This window comes from Dendroctonus ponderosae, unplaced genomic scaffold (assembly GCF_020466585.1).
Source record: "Dendroctonus ponderosae isolate FM_Combo_2020 unplaced genomic scaffold, Dpon_F_20191213v2 Dpon_F_20191213_8, whole genome shotgun sequence".
Taxonomy (NCBI): domain Eukaryota; kingdom Metazoa; phylum Arthropoda; class Insecta; order Coleoptera; family Curculionidae; genus Dendroctonus; species Dendroctonus ponderosae.
In genome coordinates this window covers 1,411,328-1,433,724 of record NW_026019016.1, presented here as the reverse complement: position 1 = coordinate 1,433,724, position 22,397 = coordinate 1,411,328, and the positions used below count along the sequence as shown (strand labels likewise).

The 22,397-nt window shown below is 38.0% G+C and overlaps 5 protein-coding genes across 5 annotated transcripts; 3 read left to right on the top strand and 2 right to left on the bottom strand.

Moving 5' to 3' along the window:
* Positions 1 to 7,115: 7,115 nt before the first annotated feature.
* LOC125505339 (maternal embryonic leucine zipper kinase-like) lies at positions 7,116 to 12,445 on the bottom strand. The gene is made up of 9 exons (XM_048668982.1): positions 12,082 to 12,445; positions 11,844 to 12,026; positions 11,507 to 11,767; positions 10,642 to 10,836; positions 10,178 to 10,586; positions 9,444 to 9,498; positions 8,212 to 8,365; positions 8,054 to 8,157; positions 7,116 to 7,798 (listed from the first exon to the last, which is right to left on the bottom strand). The coding sequence occupies exons 1-9, from the start codon at positions 12,301 to 12,303 to the stop codon at positions 7,444 to 7,446; spliced, it is 1,938 nt and encodes a 645-aa protein (XP_048524939.1). The 5' UTR covers positions 12,304 to 12,445; the 3' UTR covers positions 7,116 to 7,443.
* On the bottom strand, positions 10,921 to 11,500 carry LOC125505342 (cysteine-rich hydrophobic domain-containing protein 2-like). The gene is made up of 2 exons (XM_048668984.1): positions 11,338 to 11,500; positions 10,921 to 11,278 (listed from the first exon to the last, which is right to left on the bottom strand). Exons 1-2 carry the CDS (start codon positions 11,460 to 11,462, stop codon positions 10,981 to 10,983), a joined length of 423 nt encoding a protein of 140 aa, XP_048524941.1. The 5' UTR covers positions 11,463 to 11,500; the 3' UTR covers positions 10,921 to 10,980.
* Positions 12,446 to 12,760: 315 nt separating the features above from the next.
* LOC125505341 (zinc finger protein 37-like) lies at positions 12,761 to 15,038 on the top strand. Its single transcript, XM_048668983.1, has 9 exons — positions 12,761 to 13,054; positions 13,149 to 13,447; positions 13,516 to 13,888; positions 13,941 to 14,048; positions 14,103 to 14,278; positions 14,332 to 14,462; positions 14,520 to 14,608; positions 14,660 to 14,846; positions 14,907 to 15,038. The coding sequence occupies exons 1-9, from the start codon at positions 12,926 to 12,928 to the stop codon at positions 14,957 to 14,959; spliced, it is 1,545 nt and encodes a 514-aa protein (XP_048524940.1). The 5' UTR covers positions 12,761 to 12,925; the 3' UTR covers positions 14,960 to 15,038.
* Positions 15,039 to 15,774: 736 nt separating this feature from the next.
* On the top strand, positions 15,775 to 18,991 carry LOC109544893 (WD repeat-containing protein 75). The gene is made up of 12 exons (XM_019915312.2): positions 15,775 to 15,942; positions 16,249 to 16,453; positions 16,506 to 16,768; positions 16,825 to 17,094; positions 17,149 to 17,398; positions 17,452 to 17,636; positions 17,692 to 17,849; positions 17,902 to 18,108; positions 18,163 to 18,345; positions 18,407 to 18,573; positions 18,630 to 18,809; positions 18,868 to 18,991. Exons 1-12 carry the CDS (start codon positions 15,869 to 15,871, stop codon positions 18,970 to 18,972), a joined length of 2,247 nt encoding a protein of 748 aa, XP_019770871.2. The 5' UTR covers positions 15,775 to 15,868; the 3' UTR covers positions 18,973 to 18,991.
* Positions 18,992 to 19,180: 189 nt separating this feature from the next.
* Positions 19,181 to 22,278, top strand: LOC125505439 (chromosome-associated kinesin KIF4-like). Its single transcript, XM_048669218.1, has 11 exons — positions 19,181 to 19,416; positions 19,475 to 19,669; positions 19,740 to 19,905; positions 19,997 to 20,162; positions 20,282 to 20,487; positions 20,539 to 20,920; positions 20,975 to 21,130; positions 21,201 to 21,339; positions 21,403 to 21,821; positions 21,872 to 22,000; positions 22,086 to 22,278. Exons 1-11 carry the CDS (start codon positions 19,315 to 19,317, stop codon positions 22,192 to 22,194), a joined length of 2,169 nt encoding a protein of 722 aa, XP_048525175.1. The 5' UTR covers positions 19,181 to 19,314; the 3' UTR covers positions 22,195 to 22,278.
* The last annotated feature ends 119 nt before the right edge of the window (positions 22,279 to 22,397 follow it).

Below are 22,397 nucleotides of genomic sequence, written 5' to 3'. Positions count from 1 at the left end.
TGCTCATTTCTCGGAGGCAAAATGAGCAAGAACGCTCATTTGTACATCATTCTAGACAAAAATAAATGGCCTTTTTAGAAAGTGAACCATCGATAAGCAAATGTTGGCAGTTTTCTCAAAAAATACTTGAATTCAAGAAGTTTTAGATTTGTGTGGTTTTTTTTTTAGTTGCAAAATCCACTTGAACACGACGCTGCTTTTTTCGAAGTTTCTCAAGAACCATTTAAGCCACAGAATTCGCTTTGGCATCGTTGAATAGAGAATTAAAAACTAGATTCAGTCGTAACAACATGAGTGAGGAAATTCGAGTAGTTTTGACCCAGAACGCGAAATTTGAATATCACACACTTAGGTGCGAGATTATGCCAACATTTCATGTTTTCCGTCCCGTTTTTACTCATTTCTCGGAGGCAAAATGAGCAAGAACGCTCATTTGTACATCATTCTAGACAAAAATAAATGGCTTTTTCAGAAAGTGAACCATGGAGGGTTTCGAAAACATGACGCTGCTTTTTTCGAAGTTTCTCAAGAACCATTCAAGCCAGAGAATTTGTTTTGGCATCGTTGGATAGAGAATTGAATGGGGGGGGGTCATGACCCCCATGACCCCCCCCCTCCTGGATCCGCCCTTGAGACGATCACGGTTTTCTTCAGTTAACTTTGTAACAAAAAGTTCAAAATTTGAGTTACAGAAAATTACGCGAAACATTGACCATTTATCCAATAAACCCTTAAATTAGGTTTCTACAAGGGAAGGGTTGAAAAATTCGACTTCTAGTGGAAATTTTGAGCAAATAAGTCGATTATCTTAATGCAGCAGGGTAAAAACCGATCAAATTTTCCATTAAAAATGAAATGCTTTTGTCGGTCAAAGTTGAAAATGATTGAAAGTTGAAAATAATGAAGAAAACTAATAAGCAATTTGGGGATAATGGAAGACAGAAAAACGTATCTACCTGTCCTTTTGGAACAGGAAATGTCGTCACAGTGGATGCTTTTGTTGAATGGACAGTCTCCGCCGGAAAAGGGAAAAGGCCCTGCCCCGTAAATATTATAACAATGCCATGGACATATTTTAACTTGGCCTTTTATGCGTTTAATGATTATTAACGTTCTCCACTTTGGAACAACAAAGAGCCCGATGAGATTCTTCTCAACAGCAAAATGAGGCCAATTCCAACAAAACCAACACAACAACACATTTCCAATAAAGTAAAAATAGCGCAATAATTATATCCTAACAATTAAGTAGAGCGAATCATCGGAACCGCAATGTCAACTTGACCAATAATTAAAAATCAATGGTTTAATTCCATATTGTCATTTCGATATTGTCTCTCTTGTCTTGTAATTTTTTTATATAACGCTTTGTCAAGAAATACCTGCGATTTTCTATTGGCGGTTGGTTTTTGCCCTCGGTTTGTTTTCCATTGGGTCAAGGTAATAAGCCGTTGGCAAACTTCCATTATTGCGTTTTCAATCAAAACTAAACAAAAAGTATCTACGGACCTTGTAGAATTTTTAAAGAAATTGCTGTTTTGGACGGTTTTTATGACGAAGCGACCACACTATTGAAATCGGCCTGATTTTGTTTAGCGATTTAAATTAATTGGAAATCGCTTTAACATAACTACACTATAACAAAAATAGTTTTCTTTTTTTTAATATATATTTTTTTAATTTAGGTAGGTAAGTATTGTATTTAAAAATTTATTTACTAATTAGGAAAACGGAAATTGACGTACTTTAGAAAATAGGATTTTATGTAAAATAATTTTGAACAAAATAAATTTAAAAAAGTGTATATGCAAATTTAATTTAAGTATTAAAATTTGAAATTAATATACTTAGTTTAATTAATTAAAACTATGCATCGAATGCACGACTGTTAAGTAGGTATGCAATACTTGACATTTAGTCACAATTAAAATTTTACAATTTCATGATGAAGAATCTTTAAATTAAAAGAAATGTAAACAAAATTTTACCTGCAAAAACGCACAGTCAAAAATACCAATCTCCATGCGTATCGGTCTGGTTTGCTAGCAGTCGCATATCAAAACCGGTTTTAGGTTATCAGCAGTAGACCTCAGACGGTTCGCAGAATTGCAGATTTATCGCTAAAAACGCTCTACCGGTAAGAAAAATAGCATAAAACGATGGAGAAAAACTTGATTTTTACGAAACTGATCCATTTGTCAAATAAACGCATCATTTTTTCCGAATTTTGCAAAAAATTGATCGAGCGAAACTAAAACGGGGCGCACTATTCAACACTAATTGAGCGAAATGGCATGCGACTTAAGGGACTTTTGGACATTTGCAACTAGAAAAACACAGCAGATTTTCATAAAACTTTTATTGCTTAAAAATAAACACTTTTTATGCACAAAAAATACCAAGGGAACTTTAAATAAACAGGAAAATAAGGAAAAATAAAAAAACAATTGAATAATAATCACTCTACAGGAATTTTCCTGGGTAAAGTCTCACCAAAACCGACTTATTGGTGCATTTTTTACTGTTTCAAAGGGTGCCGGCTTTAAAAGCAAAAACAATTTAAATTGTGGGTAGTTCCATAGGGTGGTTAGCCAAGTATAACTTTCAAGACAGTCGTTTCCTCGAAAGAAGTTTTTAGCAGCTGCCAGAAGTTACGCTTCTTGACCACCAACGTCTAGTTTCTGTTGCGAGAAAATTATTACTTTGGATAATTCACTCGTCATCGAAATGAAACAACGTCTAACGACTTTTCATTGCAGTTTAATTTCCAAACGAATCATAGATCGAAGCGGCGCGGTTTTATCGATTTACCAAATAAAATCGTAAACATATCAGCGACCAGATAGTATCAAAGATAGACGGACCTCCACACCGACCCGATTTAGATCCTTGTGATATCTCGCCCCATTGTGCCCATATTCCTCACCTTCAAACCGATGCCGCTCCATGTAAATTATTGTAAATCTTCCGACGACACCGTTGAATTTTATCTGTTAACAATTATCGATCTTTTATTGTGCACGTCGACGATTTACGATGATTTTCTTAGTGAATAAATACAGCTTTCTTTTCTTCTTTTACTTTAATCATTCGCATTTAACTACACGAAATTGGACAATTTTTAGCACATTCATAAGTATCAGTCCCTTGTGTTAATGGGAATTATTCAAAAGCTTCATTTAAATCTATATTTTGCCATCGTGAACTTAAAGGCTTCAAGAATGTTTATTGCAATTTAGGACATTTTGTGGGTTTTAAATAAAAATAGAAACTACAAATTTAACAAAATTTATTAACGTTTTGTAAGTGAAAAATGCTTTAGAGTCAAAAATCAATTTTTGCTAGTTGTTTAATAAAGTAAGTTTAAAATGCCAACTCGAATAAATAAAAAAACAGATTGCTTAATTACAGAATTGAGTTTCTTGACAATAATTTAAAAAAGTAGGTACATATTAGATTAAATTCCGCTTGAAAAAATGAGAAAATTTAATTCAAAAGAACCACAAACTCCCCCAAAGCTTGCAATTTCAGTCGTTTAGCTTTCGAAACATCGCTGCTTTTTGCAAGTCTTGAAACGGAATTGTCGACAATACAAAACATTGAATCATCATTCATACAACCGGTACCGACATAATTAAAAGTGGCCTAATCAGAAATAATGTCGTCATTCACATAAAAATCCTTAATTGCTGGGGATCTAAAAGGGGTCCTCGATTTATATTCATTTCGAGAAGACAATGAAAAATTAAAATAACAACGAATATAAAGTTTTTATCATGCATGTAAATCCTCGTAGCGGTCACGCGGCGTGACCGCCGGGTACCGGTGAAAAACTGACCAACTTTGTATGTGCATAAATTAGTCAGTCGCTCTGGTCTTTTTCAATTTTATACAGAACGGCATTTTATTTAATTAAGACTCGGAGAATGGCGTGCCAGAAACACGCACTTAATTTGAAAAATTTATGAAAAATGTCCAGAGAATCGACAAAATTTCAAACTCTCGCCTCAATTTCTTTCAACTTTTGGCTACAAAATCCAGTAGCCGGCAATTTATTCACTCAACCCGAAGCAAACAAATGATTTCTTTGAGATGCCAGTGCAAAAATAACATTAACGGCGCGCCAAAAAACGCGCCTAGTTTAAAAATTTATAAAAATTGTCCTGAGAACGATAAGAATTCAAAACTTTCAGCGTAGTTTATCTCGACTTTTGGCTACAGAATTCAAGAGTTGCCATTTTCCTAACTCATCTCGAAGCACACAAATTATTATTTTTTATACGAAAAGTGCAAAAATCGCATAAATATCGCCCCACAACAACGCGTTTACTTTGATAAATTAGAATAAATAGTTTTGATAATCCTCACACTTCGAAACTCTCGGTTCAATTTATTTCAACCTTTGTCTACAAAATACAAAAATCGGCAATTTTGTAACTCCTCCCGAAGCAAGGAAATTATGATGTTTTTCAAGAAAACGTACCAAATTCACATGAACGGCGCTCCAATAAATCGCACTTAGTTTGAACATTTTTTTAGAATCTTCTGAGAGTCGCCAAAATTTGAAACTCTCGGCTCAAGTGATTTCAACTTTTGCCTACATAATGCGAAAGTCAGCAATTTTTTAGCTCAAGCCGTAGCAAACAAGTGATATTTTTAAAGAATCAGTGCAAAGTTCAATGAAAATTGCGGCAGAAAAACGCGCTTGGTTTGAAAATGTCTTTAAACTGTCTTGGGAATCTTCAATTCAGAATTTATTTCAACCTTTTCTAACAAAATCCAAAAAGGGAAAATTCCTATCTCCTCCCGAAGCAAAAAAAATATTTTTTACGAGATATGAAAGGATGAAAGCGACAAATTCACATGAACTTCAACATGTAAATAGCGCTTAGTTTAAAAAATTTTTACAAGAAAAATGCACTCAGAATGGAAAAAATTCGAAACTTTCAGCGAAGTGAGAAACCGAAAATCGCTAATTTATGAACTCAACTCAAAGCAAAGAAATAATTTCTTTAAGATCCAGTGCAAACAAAGAAATAATTTCTTTAAGATCCAGTGCAAAAACAGCATGAAGCGTGCGCCAAAAAACGCGCCGTTTGAAAATGCCCTCTGAATGGTTAAAATTCGAAACTTTCAGCGTAGTTCGTCTCAACTTTTGACTACTAAATCTAAAAGGCGTCATTTTCGAAACTCATCTCAAAGCAAGTTTGAAACGCGCTGAAAATTTCTTTAAAATGTTCTGGGAATGGTCAAATTTCTGAACTCTCCGCTCAATTTATTGCCTGTAAAATTCAAAAGTCGGCAATTTCTGAAGTCTTCCCAAAGCAAAGAAATATTTTTCAACGACAAAGAACACAAATCGCATAAATCCCGCGCAAGGAAAACGCGCTTAGATCAAAAAATTTTGAAAAATGTTGTAACAATCGTCAAAATTCAGAACTATCGGATAAATTTATTTAAACTTTTCCTCACAAAATTTAAGGTAATTTCCTAATTGATGGCAAAACAAGCGAATAATTTTTCGCAAGAAAAACTGCAAAAATCCCACACCAAAAAAAACGAGCTTAATTTGAAACTGTCTGGAGAACTTGTACAAGTGCAAATAAAAAATCTTGCAGCACTTTTCAGTGGAGAAAAGCAAACATTTTCTGTGTGTGTCTTCGTTTTCTCACCGATAGGATCGGAAAGCAATCAGATACCCATGGACGGCAATAGCTTACACCTGGCAGCCATAATAATTTCAAATCAATTTGACATAAATACGTATTAGGGAAAACAATAACGATCGCCTGCTTGCGAATGCGTAAAATACGCATGGGAATCAGACGATTTTCTTTAGAACAATTGTCGCCTTACCCAGATATGACCAGCTATCGGGCCATACAGTCTTTATGTTACCGATGAAATCTCGTATTTATTACCCCGGGAGTAGAAAAATGGATTTTTCACATAATAAGTAGCGTAATTTTCGCGATTATCATGGACCTGCAAAAGCTCAGGTTCAATCATGTAGTCAAAACGGGTGTTTCTGACGAGAAAGCAAGTCATTGGGACTTTTACGTAAATCTCCACGTAAAACCCAAAATGATCATTTCCCAGTAGTAAAACGCGAAAGGAAGGAAGTGCAACAGACAAAGTTGAAAACCACTTTGTAAAACGAACGGCTTTGCCACCGTTAAAAAGCCCCACACCTGACCGAACCAGTCAGCGTTACGAATTTATTCAGTTTCTCTATATTTTGCCAGTGAGCCGTCGAAAAAGTGGCTATTTTCGAAAAAGGGGGACGTATGGGAATTTTGGATTTTCTCAATTAATTCACATCAATTTGAATAACATTCAACATGTGGGAAAATATTATGTAATTCGAATGAATCGGGTTGGGGCAAATTTTATTTTCACTCAAATAAAAAGTAGGTACTTAACCGATTGACAACAAAAATAAAATAACAGCACGAACAGACTAAATGAGTTTAAAATTCTCTAAAATAGTGTAAAATGGTGTAAACCGTTTAAAATTGAACTCTCTTGTGTGACACAAGAGTCTGTTCGTGCTGTTATTTTATTTTAACTTATGGAGTTGAGGGTGCTCACAAGACCGTTAATTACACACTACAATACAAAAAAGACCGATTCTTTGATTTCATCCAGTGTGTACACACCAATTCCGATTATAAAAATAAAATAGCAGATAAGAACCGTTGATCAAACGCTTAACACTTCACTGAAATGCAAATTCTTTGTCAAAACCACTGAGCACAGGTGTTGGCAGCGAATAGTTTATATTAATTTTAATTTTAACACGGAATCTCGTCGGGCACCGTGAGAAGCGTTTTAATTAACTTTTTTGACCAACGAACGGTCTTTTTGCCCATATTTCTGCAAACATCTCGAGCATCTCCGCATATAAAGTAGGCTCTCCAATTAATTCACCTGGTAAACCCTGGTTTCTCCCAAAATCTAGCCCAATAACAAAGGGACATTTGGAATTGGAATTTTATTGGAAAGACTGCCCAACTGCAACCTGCCTAGAAGCAGGAAAGGGCCGCTCACCCTTAAAAACGTTAGAAGGAAAAGAAAGGAAATGCAATAAGGAGACGGGAAACATAAAAGAACTGTTATCGAATAATATATAATAGAAAATGATTTAGTTAGACATGTACAATAATGTCCAGAGATAAAGTTAAATTTTCCTATACAAAGTGTCCTAGTGTATCCCAAAAAAATATAAAGCCTTCAATTTCTGAAAGGAATTAATCTTAAATAAACGATGAGAACAAGTACCAGTCCAAAAATACGTCTGCGTATAAAAAGCATCAATAAATAGACTCTGCAGGACTGCCTCAAATATTACGATTAGCAAAAGTGGACGCAGTCCCCCCAAAAAACCAAATCAAACGAACATCCACCCCCCCTTTGGAGTATTAATCAAACCGCTCAATCCTCTTAGACTGAGGATTCGAGCAACTTATCCCTGCTTTTAGCCTGCAGGCCTGTAGAGGTCAGAGCAAGCACTTGCTCGCAAACCCTCTTGTAGCACCAAGAGTCTCCCTTGAGCCTCTTGCGCCTGATACCTACCAAAGAACCAGGTCCTACTTCAGATGGCCGATCAACACCTTCGCTCGCGTTGATACTTTTCGAATTCGTAAGGCTCTTGTTGAACAGTCCCCGCTTCAAAATCGACTTGGCAGGCGTGAGCTGTTGAACTCCAAGCTCGGGCAAGAAGCAGATTTCCAGCTCGAATGAACAGCCGCCCAAACGATCCAGCGTATTCGGCTCCAAGCATCCTTTTAATCGAAACCTGCAACAATAACATGGCAAACGAACTGTTGCATAAGCAATCGCATTCAAATCAGAAGCTCCTTGCAGGCAGAATTATTCGGTTTAACGTCCTAAGCAAGCAATCAAATGCAGCTTTTTGTTGAGTTTGATTGCTGGAGGCAACGATTTCCATTCTAATTATATGCATCGACAATAAGTTCCGGTTAACAATGATTTGTTTGGTTTCGATGTCGATTTCAGTTCATATACAGGGTTGTCTAGTTATAGGCCTTACCCTTTTCTTGTGCAGACAATTCCCTTCTTTTCCAGGGCTTTGGAGAGCTCGGCGATTACAAATTCCGGATCCTTGCACTGAGTGGTGGAAACATTGCACAGCTCCTGAAATAATGGCGTTTTTCGCATCTCTTAAATAACTTTTTGGAAAAGACTCACTTTGCTGTTAAGCACCACCGGACCAGAAGAAATTGAATGCAGAGGCTTTTTCGGCGTGAGAACATGCCTCACTTTATGCAGAGATCGCTCCAAACTACCCAGCATTCTTCTGGCCGAGCCTGGAGTGTCGTTGGAGCCCGTAAAGGACTTTTTTCTGCAATATCAGCAATTATTTTGGTAAAAGCAACGAATACAAACTAGCAATATTTTTAATGTCCGGAGAATCCGCAAAACTTGAAACTTTCGGCTCAATTTGTTTCAACTTTTGCCTACAAAATCCAATAGCCGGCAATTCATTAACTCTACCCGAAGCAGACATTATTTTTTTAAGAATGAGTGTAAAAACTGCATAAAGCGGGCGCATGTAACACACAAACGTTTGAAAATTTCTGAAAAATGTTTTGAGAATGGTCAAAATTTGAAACTTTCGGCATGGTTTATTTGAACTTTTGTCTATAAACTCCAAAAGTCGACATTTTCTTCATTTCTCCCTAAGCAAAGAAATGATTTTTTTAAAGAAAAAATGCAAAAATCGCAATAACCCGCGCCGGAAAAACGCGCTTTGCTTTAAACATTCTGAAAAATGTTTGAGAACGATCAAACTTCGAAACATTGGCCGATAACTTGAAGTTTTTGTCTTCAAAATACAAAACTGGGCAATTTCTTAGCTCCTGGCGAAGCAAGGAAATTATTTTTTTGTGCAAAAAATTGCATAAATCTCGCTCCAGGAAAACGAGTTGTTTAAAAACGTCTTGAGAATCGTCAAAATTTGAAACTGTCGCCTCAATTTGTTTCAACTTATGCCTACAAAGTCAGCAATTTAGTAACTCAAAAAAAATCAGTGTAAAAATTGGATGAAGAACGCGCTGAATTTGAAGTTTTGAAAAACGTGCTGAGAATTGTAAAGCTTATAAACTCATCTCAAAGCAACCGAAATATTTTTTAAAAGAATCGCAAAAATCGCCCGGTAGCCAGAATGTGTCCACCTAAACAAAGGCTGGAATCTGGCAAATTAGTGTACGGGAATGCTCATCAATGGCCGGCACTAATTGGGCTCGTAAAGCTCGGAAGTGTACGATGGGAAATGACCATAAAGTAAGCTCCTGCCCCCATGAACCCTCTGTTTATTGGGACTGTGTAAACGTAAAGAGTGGTTTTACACAAATTAGTGTATGGCGTGTGTAGCACGAAATAAATACTAAACAGCCGATTCAAACAGCAAAAACACTTACGCGTCAGGAGTATTGAATGGAGTCTCCTTTCTAGGTGTCAGCTTCTTGGAAGGAACTGAAAAAAACAAAAAATGTAGGTATACTAGTGCTGTTCCATTTGGAATCCGCGCCATCTTCTACTAGCATAGTGTCCCGTGATATTATAGTTTTTCCAGGCAATAAACTAACACAGTAACTGCGCCCATAAATCGCCAGAATGGCTTGGGACGCTCCAAGAAGTTGCAAGGTATTGCAAATAGGCGGCAAAAGTTAAAATGGTCATTATTTCACGCGAGCTCTCCCATTGGCGCCCAGTCGGCATCCGATAAGCAAAACTACTAAAAGCTCAACCGAGAACAATCGATAAAGCTCCTCAGCAATGTCACCGCCGTTGGAAGACAATGTTTAATGGAACAACTCATTGAAAAGGCATGATGAGTTCCTATTAGGAAGCCGAAAATATCCGACCACGCCTCTGCTGGGGAACTTCTCGTAACGTATGTGACCCAAGGGAGCCTTATTAGTCCCCCAACTAATTTAAGAGTTGCAGGGTCGTAAAGAAAGTCGAAAGGGCCGGCAAAGACGCGCAAAGCCGCCCCTTTAAACTTTTAACTGCTTCACCTGTCGACCATTTCCCAGATACATGCGACAAGCCCTGGATATTTATGGATTGATCACGTTGCTTAGTGGAAAAACCAAACAAAGCGTTAATTTAAAGTTTTTCAAATTTGAACTTGAAGTAGTTGATCGTTCACCTGGGGATGAATCTTCCAAAACAAAACTCCGCGGTCTTTTTGCAGCCTTTCTGCCAGCAGCTTCACAAGCCACATGTTTCGCTTCCAAAAACTGCCTTGAGGGACTGAACCCAGCAAGGAAAGTTTGTGGTTTTGGACTTAATAGATTCCCGGGACTTTCCAGCTTCTGACGGTGATGCGGAGTGAGATTATGTCTGTTGGAAACGTTCACCGGCAGTTCCAATAGAGGTACATTGATGTCGGGGTTTCGCACCAATTTCCAGCCATAGGTCGAATTCAGCCTTAGGCTTTGGCCATTCTTTTTGCGATTTAATAGCAGAAAATAGGTGACGGTGCCGTAATCAAACTTCCATTTGCTCAGCTCGTTTCGCATCGATGTTTCATCCAAATTTATGAACTTCCCCATTGACTGAGAATAATTTACTTGAATTAAAAAAAATGTTTCCAACATTCCACGGCCATACCTGCACGCAATCACTATCCAATTCCGAAGAGTTCTTACTTCTATAACTCACGGGCTCTAAAACACCCAGAGTCAGCCACGAATGATTTAGAAGTTTAGAAACTTTGATACGCTTGGACGGTTCTACTTGCAGCATTGATCTGATTAGATTTTTACTTTCCTTTGATATAAAATCCGGTTCGTGATATTTCCCATTCTGAAACAAATACGTTAATCAACAATACAAATTGGCTAACACAAACCTCTTATTGTTCACATAATCATTATTCAAAAAAACTCCTTTTCTGCTGGAACTCTATTAATAGATACGCAAAACAACTCTATAGTAATAGTATTCAAATCAGTCGGGTCCAATGCTGACAGGCTTGCTGATGAACTCGATTTGCAAGCAATATTCAACGCTTGAACCGAACTTCTGGCTGACCAGGGACCAGTTCATGTCCAAACCATTATAAATTCTTATATTTTCCTTTTCCAGAACTCTTCTGATTTTCTTTTTGGTGACTTTATTAAGCAAGATCGAGGGCAACAATGTTAGGCCAGCCGTACAAAGGCAGGGGAAGCATCCAGTGAGGAAGCAAAGAAAATTTCTGAAAATATCATTGGCCAGCAACTTGTTAATCTGATGCACTGTGTATCTGAAGTTAATGTAGAAATTTGGCAAATTTAACAGGCTCTTTTTCCCTGTGCTTCCTACCTATATTCTTCCGGGGCTAGTTTGGACATAAGCCTTGGAGGTAAATCCAATTGATAATGATTATGCAGTCCGAAAAGGATTAGACTTCCATCTCCTCTGATTACTATTCCATGGTTTTGTGACATTTTTGCTTAGCACTGACATGGAAAAGTGATTGAAGGGCTCTTACCAGTATTTTCCTATACAAATTGTCAATGCTGAGATCATCAAAGGGTAAACTTCCAGTTAGCAACGTATAAAGCAGCACTCCCATTGCCCAAACATCCACCTCGCACCCCAAATACTGTTGCCCCAAAATCAATTCAGGTGCCGCATACGTGGGGGATCCGCAGGAAGTGTGCAGAGGGTTTTCCATGCCTCCCTCTGGCTTTGCACATAAGCCAAAGTCAATTAATTTCAAATTCTGCTGCTTATCTAGAAGAACGTTTTCCTGGAAGTTTTCGATTTTGTTAGGTGCATGAAAACTGCAAATTTCAAGGGTTGTGGCACTGTGTATAAATACATACAGGTTTTAGATCGCGATGGGCATATCCTACGCTGTGCAGATAAGCTACAGCGCTGACAATTTGCCTGAAGAACATTCGACTTTCAGATTCACTTAGTCGGTTTTTTTCAACTATGTGATCAAACAGCTCGCCTCCAGAACAATATTCCATTATAATGAAGAATTGGGACTCAGTTTCGATCACCTGGAATGTAGGAAAATAGACAATTTGCCTTATTTGGATAAATCCTGGACGGTACTTGATAGAGCTGGCAAATGTTGTCATGTTTCAAGTGCTTCAGAGCCTGAAGCTCCAGTGAAACCCTATGCAAATCGTCACCCAACATCTTTTTATCCATAATCTTTATGGCCACTTTTTCGCCAGTTGCTAAATGGGTGGCTAATTTCACTTTGGCAAAACCGCCACATCCTATGGTTTTCTCAGTCTCGTAAAGACCTTTTAAAGCGGAGTAACGCACCATTTTGACCCCGCTAATTTTACTATATTTATTTCACGTTAATCATAATAAATACGCTGCTTCTTCGCAAATTACTGGAAAAAACCGTTAAAACTAGTGAAAAAGTAGTTGTCTCTCATGTTTATATTTGTAAAAACACCTGGACAGTTAACGCCTCGTTGCCAAAAGGGTGGGTTTATCGCTGATCTGATACATTATCAGACGTTTCAGAAAGCCCTGCAATAAACTTCTCAAAGTTTATCAAGTGCAATTTTTAACACAAAATATGTCTATCAAATTGGATATATTTGGCTAAAGCAAGATATTGTAAGTGCAGATCTAAAGAATGTCGATCCAGGAAATTAACAGCGTTAGTTAACCAGACGGCAACGGGGCTTTATTTGAATTTCTTTTGGCATAAGTCTAATTTGGCGATTTAAAAAGAGATACCAGAGCGATCAGTGATCCCGATGAGTGCAAGTAAGATACACTATAAAAAAAACTTCGGAATTTCAACATCCGAAGCTTTGACGTATGGACATTGACGACAAAAATGAGGTTATGGCCCTTGTAAAAGATACACAAATCAGAAAATAAACAAATACAAGGTTTAAATTAAATTAGCAAATTCATTGATTAATATAAAATGAACAATGCAATAGAATGTAGGACGTGTTTAGATAACATTATCAATCAGTCGCAGGTCAATGTCGAAAGTTCCCTTACAGAACAGCAAAGTGTATTACAAGCAATTCAAGAAATCGCCTCTATCCAGGTAGGTTTTTGAATTAAAAATTGTTCAAGTTGAATTTTAAGTATTCAATAAACCGGATTCAACCCCCGACTTAACTCCCTGTGATTTCTTCAAGGTAACCGAGAATGATATCTTGCCGAAACAGATTTGCCAGGTTTGTTTTACATCGCTGAAATCAGCTGCATTGTTTAGAAGTCAAGTGATTCGTTCGCATCTTACTTTGAAAAGTAGACAGGAACATCAGATTGAAGATCCACTGTTTCTAAGTCGTGATAGTGTACAGCTGGTTATTGAAAGTTGTAGTGAAGAAATAGGCAATGAAAAAAGCAAAATAGATATTAAGGAGGAAGATCTACTAGTCAGAGACAATGGACAGCAGTGCAATGGGCAAAAAGACTGCAAACAAGGAGCAAAGTAAGTCATTTGAATTCTGAATGCACTTTGACTGGACTACTTTTACTTTTTTGCCCAACTTTACTCAGATTTAATGTACATTCTGATGGTGAAAAGAGCGCGGACGACTGGCTGGATTCAAACGACGCAAATGATTATACATCATCCGACGATTTCCTCGAGGAAAAATCTGGGAAGAGGTCTTATGGAGCGAAGAAATACAACGTTAAATCCACAGGGATTAAAACGCGTAAAAAAAGAACACTGAAACGGAAACAGAGGCCTTTGGAGGAGATTTCCGACACCTCTAGCGATGGGGACTCGGATGTACCTTTGGAGAAATTGAGGAGGGAGATAAAGTACGAGGAACCAAAGGCAAGCGTTAAAGGCAAAGCTAAACGGGATGATACAGAAGAACCCAGGCTTTGCCCCATTTGTGGCAAATTGTTCAAAGCGAAACAGGTAAGTTGTTACATTGTTTAAAAAATTGAAAAACAGCGCTGATATCTTGCAGAATTTCAATTCTCACATGACTACAGTGCACAGGAAAAAGCCCGATAAGCCCGATAAAATTAGCTGTTTGTGTCCAGATTGTGGGAGAGTTATTACTGGAACTAGACAGGTAGAGCTAACAGACATCCATGTGAACTTCTGCGGCAATTCGATGGTTTTTCAGAACTTTGTCGCCCATAGACGATATCACCATTCAGATAAAGCCCAAGTGAAAAAGCGATTTACGTGCGACGTATGCCCTAGGAAATTTTACAGGGAGAAGAATCTGATAATTCATCAAAGGATACACAAAGGAGAGAAAGGATATGTGTGTGAACTGTGCCCAGATAAATCCTACACGTAAGAGGGTTAATTTATGTAAAATCAAAGATTCAAGTCGGAATTAATCATAGGCAAATCGGAGGACTGATATTGCATCGACGAAAAGTGCACTTGAAAAAACCCACATGCACTTGCAACTATTGTGGGAAGCAGTTCTACGAAAAGCATTATCTGGAAACGCACATACGACAGTGGCATACAGGTGGTGTGATTTTTCCATTTAACAACTGGCTGTAATGGGAATTATTTTGGCTTTTAGGAGAACGTCCATTTTCGTGTGAAATCTGTGGCAAGGCCTTTAGCTGCAATGGAACGCTTTTAAGGCACAGAAAAGACAGTCATGGAGAGGTAAGAGCGTGTTTGTTTTTACGTATTAAATTAATTAATAATGTATTGTAGAAGAAACCTTGTCCTAAATGTGGAAAAATGTATACAGAGGGAGAACTGAGAAAACATTTAAAACGCCACAAAATCAGGGAAGAAGGCATCAAAAGGAAAAAGTTTACATGTGAATATTGCAGAACTGAAATGAATTTCACGTCCAGAAAACGGCATTTGCTGAAACAGCACGGGATTATGTTACGAGGTATTTTAAAATTCCCGTTTTATTCGGAGAGTTTTGTTGATTTTTGTACGGGGGTTTCAGGTCGAGGTGAGAATGCCGAAAGGGTACCAATTACCCGAGCAGACGCAATGTAAAATACGTGGAAACTAACGGTTATAAGAACTAAAAGTCTGATTTATTTAGTTGCAATATAAGTCGATTTTATGGCAAAAATGGAAAATTGTAATATTTACCCTCTTGTATTTGTACTATTTTATTATTAATAATATTTATTGGTTTGAACGGAGTTTTAAGGGGCAATTAAACGTTTTTGAAACGAAAAAAGTCGTTAGTACCAATAGAAGTTATCGAAAACAGCAAGGCCGCAAGTTTGAGAGTTTTTACCGCTCCAAAATTTGTTGACGAAAGTGCACTTTTCGGTATCAGTACAGCAAAGAACTGTTCAACTAATCAACGGCGTCCAGCATTTTTCGTTTTGGGTAGATTTGGGATTTGTGAAAAATTTATTGAAAATCTGCTTCAAAACTGTCGATGTTTAAAAGCACTAAATTGCAAAAATTCGCCAAAGCTCAACCAATATTCCGATCTGAGTACAACTTTCCGCTTAAATAGAGCAAAATAAACTCTTTCTGTTGAGGTAACCAGCGCTTTTCTATCTGCTCTAGTTTCGGAGAAAAAAATTATTGAAAATCAGTGTGCAAATGTCGACATTTCGACGAATTCACACCAAACTAAAAAAATTGTCCACACTCAGCGAAGTCGGCGATTAATCTGAAACTTTCGCCTTCAATAGAACAAAGAACGCCCTATCAAGTGACGAAACAGCCATATTCAGACCAAAGCTGGTTTTCGCTAAAAAAAATCCCGAAATTCACTTGGCAAGCAGCTTATTTTTGCCCATGCAAGTCCTCCAAATCTTGTCTCTCTCTAGTCTTCTATGTGTGTCTAACCTTTATAATCTGTGAATATAACCTTAAAGCGGAAAGATCACTTGTGATGTTTCCCCAATGTGTTTTTAAATAATATTTTATAATTCAATAAGAATGGATGTTTCTGTAAAGTTTGTAGGTGGCGGTTCCATTGTGAACTTGAAACCAGTGTTTTCCACAAATGGAGAGTAAGTACAATGGAAGATGTAAAACTTTAATGAAATGCGGCTACTTTCCGGCGTGAACGTTCAGTCTTTAGTTCAATTTCCTCAAATCTTCCACCATAACTTTATCTCAGTCAGCAGTTGTGTTCCTATACCCATTTATCCGTAATTTATTGAAGGACAGGCATTAAACAGGAATTGCATATACTCTGTTAACTGCAGTCGAAATTGCCAAATGACTGCTTTATCACATCATTTATGCCTTGCATGTTCAGTTGAAACGAACAAAAATCCAGCAGTTTTGCACTTTTAATAATGGCTTGTCCCTAGGAGTATTTTCGTTGCTTCGAAAAACTCGATTTCCCAGTACAACACCCGAACTGGCAAAGAGATCTACCAATATAAAGGCTGGGATACTGATGTTATTGGCTTCGATTTCCATGTGATTGATAGCTTGGAATGCTTGATTGCCTGCTCCAAGAGCGGACAATTGCTTGTTTGGAAAGTTGGCAATAAAGTCATACTGCTTGAGGCGGTAAGTCCTGTTCTTGCTGTTTGGACAAGGCATTTTGCAATGTGTTTTACAGCAAATCCCCAAGCAAAATGTGACTTTCTTTGGTCTGGTTTCTGGCAACTTAGTGAACGGTCTGGACGTTTTAATAGCCTACAAAGGAGTGCGGAAGCAAGCTGCTTTTTGCATAGTGAATACTAAGAAAATCGACGAACAGAAGGTGGTGTTGAAGATTCCCAAGCGAGCGTTCTCTGCGCATATTTGCAAGGAGAAGTTTTTTGCGGTGGTTATGGGAAATGTGGTTTACTTTGTTAGTTTGCAAACGTTCCTCAGAAGCAGGTAAAATGTAACATTTTCTGCAAAAATTAAGCTGAAGTTTAATGTTGATTTTTCAGCTATAAGATGGCAGAAAACAACCGAACTTTCACATGCGTTGCCTGCCATCCAGAGGAAGAAATCGTGATAACGGGAGACGATACTGGAAGAGTCGTTCTGTGGCAGGGAATTTTTTCGAAGAAAACTCAGGCTGTTTTCCATTGGCACACTTTGCCAGTGAATTGCGTCGCGTTTTCTACGTTGGGCAGCCACTTTTATAGCGGCGCCAATGAGTCAGTGCTAGTCAAATGGATAATAGAAAATCCCAGTATAAAGCAATTTCTGCCTAGGTGAGTTCAACTGATCATTCAAAGGCATTTCTTGCACAATTTGAAAATTTGCAGATTACCAGCGGGCATTGCTCAGCTTGCAGTATCGGACAACAATGCCTATGTTGCTGTCGCTACCTCGGACAATGCGATAAGAATAATCGACTCCAGAATGAGCCAAGTGGGCCTTATCCAGCAACTCGTTTTAGGGACTAACTACGAAAGTGGCATTACATATGACCCAATAACTCGGTCAATAGTGATGAATGGCAATGTTGGTTGTGTCCAGTTCTATTCCCCCAGCGACATGTCTCTTCTTTATAATGTTAGTGGGTTGGTAGCTGCGTAGGACTTTTAAAATACTGTTAATCGTTTCAGGTTGATATAGTGAATCAAAATAAATTAACAGATGAAAGAAACTGTAAGATAGAAAACACTGAAGTGATCAAACTGGCGCTAAGCGAGGATGGCAGGTGGTTAGCCACTACTGAAGAGCGAAAAGAAGGGAAACTCTGCAAGGAGCTAAGGCTAAAATTTTGGTTTTTCGACACAACAAAGCAAAGGTAGTTGTGGAATGTTTTAGGCGAATTTTTTTCAAGTACTTCTTAATGCTTCCAGCTACGAGCTCAACACTTCGGCGGAATTTCCTCATGAAGGTTCAATAAATTCTGTGCAGTTTCAACCTTCGTTTAAAGGGGACAATTTGAAATGCATCACTGTTGGAAACGATAAGTCCTTCAAGGTTTGGCAAGTAATACAAATCAGCAATGTTTACAGTAAGTTCTGCTCAGCATATTAAAGCGTGTTTGGTAAGTTTTTTCGCCTTAGGATCAGGCCCAGTGTGGAAATGTGTAAATATCGGGTCGTTCCGCGATATGCCCTGTCGCGGATTATCCTTTTCGATAGATGGTTCTTTATTTGCCATTGCCTTTGGCCCTATTTTGACCGTATGGGCTGCCGAAAACTGCGAACTTAAAAGTTCACTGCTGCACTCCAGTTACAAGGAGAAAATTAAGTGTATTCAATTTGGAAAAGGTACTTTCTAGCAAAGCACACTTTATGTTCTTATTACGCAATCTTTTATTTAAGGAAGCCAGTGCCATTTGATTGTAACAGCCAGTAAATCGCATCTGTGCGTTTGGAATATACTGACCTTAACGTTAAGTTGGGTGGCAAATGTTCCCGATATTACCCTGCTGGTTGCTGACTCATTATCCACATACATGATACTGCTGTGCAATGGCAAGAAAAATAGAAAGCCCGTTCGGACAAGTAAGTGAAGTTAATTAGAAATTATTTCAGTTAATAACTGGTTATTTTGCGCGTTTTCCAGTGTATATTTTCGAGCCAGCAGCTTCGACCCTCTTATTTTCCAGCAACGATCTAATTAAGGAAAGTGAGAACATTGTAGCAGCCACATTTGTGCCTAGCAGTTACAGTAGTGATACCAGGCTGCAATGGTATGAGCGCACGAATCTGTTTTTCATGACTGCTCGCAGTGTAAGCGATTTGTGTGTTTTTATTGGGTACGTTTTAATTGTTTTATTGGATTGTAGGAGCTGTATTGTATAAGTAAAAGTGAAGAGCCGTACGTCTATAAGGAAAATGTGGAAGATTTTTCGGAAAAACTGTCGATATTTGATAAGATAAAACCGAAAATTCAAACCAGCCAAGTAACACGCGATGTTAAGCAGCACATGTTCCGAAGAGATATGAGCTACAAAGGCTATAAAGATGTATGGATTGACTGCGATAATTCGCGTACAGTTTTTTTCATTCATTGTGTTTTTTCAGTACATTGAAGCACCATTGGAAACTCTTCCTCCAATCAGCTTATTAGCAGCATCGCTCCTCAAAAGTCTCGTTATTCAACGAGAGGAATTTCCTAAACATGTATGAAAATAAAGTTTTAACAAAATTATCTTGGTTTTTTTTATCAAAAACTTTCCATCCAGATTTTTATCCAGATTAGTATTTTATTTGAAGTAGTCGGAAAGATCAGGACATAAAGGACAGAAATACGTCCGCCAGGCATATTGTATATTTAATACACGACAGTTTGGCAGCTGTGTCTGATAACCTCTGAGATTTGAGTCTCTGACGGGATAGAGAAGAAGATTTGAACTATTTTAATTTTATCCGTTAAAACTGGTCTGTGGTTAAAGCACACATATGTAGACAAGTAAATTTAAAACTCCCTTGACTTTATTTATCTTTTATCCATGTTTAACCATTTTCTACATGCCAATGGACTCGCAGAAGGAACATATACAGGTATCGGTGAGAAGCAGGCCCCTGTTGAGCGAAACATCTTCGCTGCAACTCATCAGTAAAGATCCCCCCGTAAGTAGAATTTTTCCTTGCTCATTAGTAGTAAATACAGCTAAATTATCTATTTAAGGTTCTGCTGTTACCAGAGCGGTCACAGACCTACCAATTCGACAATGTTTTTCTGGAAGACGCCGATCAGCAAAAGGTATACAATGATGCTGTCAGGCCTTTGGTGAATTTAGTAAAATTGGGGTACAATTGCACTGTGTTTGCGTATGGGCAGACTGGAACTGGAAAAACCTATACAATGGGGTCGGGATCCCAAGTAAGCCACAAATTTGCTCTGGCACTATCTTGGTGGCTCAGAAAATTCACTTCGCTGTTTGGTTTTTCAGTTTCAAACAGGAATAATCCCCCGGGCATTGGATCAACTACTCAATGAAGAATATTTGAACAACTGTAAAAATGAAATCGACGTGCGAATTTCTTTTTTGGAAATTTATAATGAGAAGGTCTTTGATTTGTTGAAAAGTGATTGCAAATCTCCCCTGCCAGTTTCAGGTATTTCTTCAGCTCAATATTCATTGTATAGGTTCAAGCAGAGGAAAATCTTGCAAACTAGGTCGCAATTAATTGTTTTTTTGGCTCTTAGGTTTTACGGTGCCCGGTCTTAGTACGAAGAATGTTAAAACCGCCCCTCAAGCTAGCGAATGGCTGCAATTGGGCAATAAAAACAGGCACACGGGGGAGACTAGGCAAAACTCCAATAGCTCTAGATCTCATGCCGTATTTACTATTTACATCTCTACAAAAACCAGGTATTGTTTAAAACAGGGCCGATATGGGAATATCGAAACCAGCTCAAATCAAGATTTAAAACAAAAACTAAAATATTTTTTCACACCCGAAACTTTCTTACAACCAATAATCCTTGCAGCTCCGAAGATGTTTTCGGTAAACTGAACCTAGTAGATCTGGCAGGTTCCGAAAGCGTTAAAAAGACCGGCAGTAAGGGCGGTACCTTCCAAGAAGGAATCAACATCAACAAAGGCCTTCTTTGCATCGGCCAGGTTATTTCTGCGTTGTCCGCCAGGTCCTCCTATATCCCATATAGAGAATCAACGATTACCAGCATCCTCAAAGGTATGTTCTTGATATACATCCACAGAGAAAAAATAAAACCCCCAATTTCAGAATCTTTAAATATTGATAATTACATCTCGCTAATAGCGTGCGTTAGTGCTGACCCAGAAGATATTACCGAAACCCTGCAAACTCTGGATTTTGCCCAAAGAACTAAAAGAATTCGTTGCAATCCTGAAGTAGTTGCTAAATTTAAGAAGGATAATCCTGAGCGTCTTATCCAGGGCAGGACTCCTATGAGTCTTATCCAGGGCAGGACTCCTATGAAGAGATGGAAAACGCCGCTGAAGACCCCTATAAGTAGAAGCCTCGGAATGACGTTGCTTCCTCTGATTAATGAACGAGATAGTGAGATTAGCCATGCTGAGGTATCGCTTTCAATCGATTTATCTGCTAAGAAGACCGCGATTACAGATGTACAGCAAATGTTAAGGTAATAAGTTACCTAATTCGCTTAAAACTCAGAAGTTTATTTGGTTGCTTACAGTCCGATGGTAAAGAAGCATATGGTTAGGACCGAAGCGCTAATTTTGGAACGTATAGCGAATTTAGAGTCAGTTATACAGAATACACTTAGGCGGCCAACAAGGCGTTCTTCAAGACTAATGTCTGCTGAGAGCTTGAAAGAGGAAAACACTCCAAAGTAATTGAAGCCTCGAACTATTCCTAATACAAAATGTTCTCTGAGCAATTATATATGTAATGATTTTTAGAATAACTTGGGGTAAAATACAAGATACAGTGACCAAAATGGTCTACAGAGAAGTAGCTCAATTGATGCAGAAGCCAGCAAGGGCGGCAAGCAGCCCAATTGACGACAACCATAACACATTTCCCAATAAAATATTGTTTGTAAGTTTTTTTGCTCAAAAACGTACACTTTTAGCAGTTCTAAACATTCGTGTTTCATTCTAGAGAGATGAAAGCTTAGACTCGCCAGCTATAGAGAACCCACTTCATGATTTAGCCCAAAAAGACTTTTCTTTCAAAATTCCCTTAAAACCAGCACCACAAGTAAAAACGCAAAACGATATATCCAGAAATTCAGTAAGAAGAAGCAGTCGATTAGCTTTAAAGCATCAAGCCAACCAATCAGTTGATTTAATGAAATCCGACTGGTGGTTTGATTCCGTTATAACAAGTTCAAAACGTAAAAAAACTGAAGATGACGCGATGACAGAGGTGATGCAGAATACGCCAATCTTCAACAACGGCAATGACCATAAAACGAACACGGGAACTCGACGAAAATCGATGAGACTCAAGGCTCAGAAATGTAATGAAAAATATCTAAACACACCTCAGGCAAATCGCGGGTCGAAAAATCCTAGAAGGTAACTGATTTTTTAAATCTTGTTGCTTGAAAAACCTTTTTCTATTACAGCATAGAAAGTCCGCACACGTCGCATTCAAAAATGGTGTTAAAGTTGCTCAACCACGGAACCCAAAAGAGCTTGGTGGAGAAACTGCAATCCGTTGGGCTGAAGACTGCAGAGCAAATTCTGACGTTTAGGTAAAGTTTGTCTCTTTTTGGAAACATTTTACAACAACAAAAATTACCTGAAATGCTCCTCCTTACAGTAGTAATTTTTTTCTAGAGTGTTGCGTGGCGGTTTTAGTAAAATTGATGATCTTCTCAAAATGCCTGACTGGGGACCACAGAAGTATGAGCGATTTTTGAGGCTAAACTTTTTAAAGAAAACCTAATACAAATTTATTTTACGCTTACCAGATACCAAATATAAGTACATTGTTTGATTGATATGTCAATATATAAGTAATATGTCTGTATTAGATAGTTTTATATGTAAAACTGGAAGCAAAATGAGCAAGAACGCTCGTTTTTACATCATTCCAGAGATAACTAAATGGCCTTTATTCGAAGTTTCTCAAGAACCATTCGAGCCACA

Coding starts and splice junctions, on each gene's coding strand:
- LOC125505439 (XM_048669218.1), top strand. CDS start 19,315: ATGCCAATGGACTCGCAGAAGGAACATATACAGGTATCGGTGAGAAGC. Junction 20,488..20,538: donor GATTACCAGCATCCTCAAAG/GTATGTTCTTGA, acceptor CCCCAATTTCAG/AATCTTTAAATATTGATAAT. Junction 21,340..21,402: donor TTCCCAATAAAATATTGTTT/GTAAGTTTTTTT, acceptor GTTTCATTCTAG/AGAGATGAAAGCTTAGACTC.
- LOC125505342 (XM_048668984.1), bottom strand. CDS start 11,462: ATGTCACAAAACCATGGAATAGTAATCAGAGGAGATGGAAGTCTAATC. Junction 11,279..11,337: donor CTAGCCCCGGAAGAATATAG/GTAGGAAGCACA, acceptor CATTAACTTCAG/ATACACAGTGCATCAGATTA.
- LOC125505341 (XM_048668983.1), top strand. CDS start 12,926: ATGAACAATGCAATAGAATGTAGGACGTGTTTAGATAACATTATCAAT. Junction 14,049..14,102: donor TTATTACTGGAACTAGACAG/GTAGAGCTAACA, acceptor ATGGTTTTTCAG/AACTTTGTCGCCCATAGACG. Junction 14,463..14,519: donor CATACGACAGTGGCATACAG/GTGGTGTGATTT, acceptor TTTGGCTTTTAG/GAGAACGTCCATTTTCGTGT.
- LOC109544893 (XM_019915312.2), top strand. CDS start 15,869: ATGGATGTTTCTGTAAAGTTTGTAGGTGGCGGTTCCATTGTGAACTTG. Junction 15,943..16,248: donor GTGTTTTCCACAAATGGAGA/GTAAGTACAATG, acceptor GCTTGTCCCTAG/GAGTATTTTCGTTGCTTCGA. Junction 18,810..18,867: donor GCTACAAAGGCTATAAAGAT/GTATGGATTGAC, acceptor GTGTTTTTTCAG/TACATTGAAGCACCATTGGA.
- LOC125505339 (XM_048668982.1), bottom strand. CDS start 12,303: ATGGTGCGTTACTCCGCTTTAAAAGGTCTTTACGAGACTGAGAAAACC. Junction 10,837..11,506: donor ATTTGTATAGGAAAATACTG/GTAAGAGCCCTT, acceptor TATTTGTTTCAG/AATGGGAAATATCACGAACC. Junction 7,799..8,053: donor ATTGTCTGCACAAGAAAAGG/GTAAGGCCTATA, acceptor TTATTGTTGCAG/GTTTCGATTAAAAGGATGCT.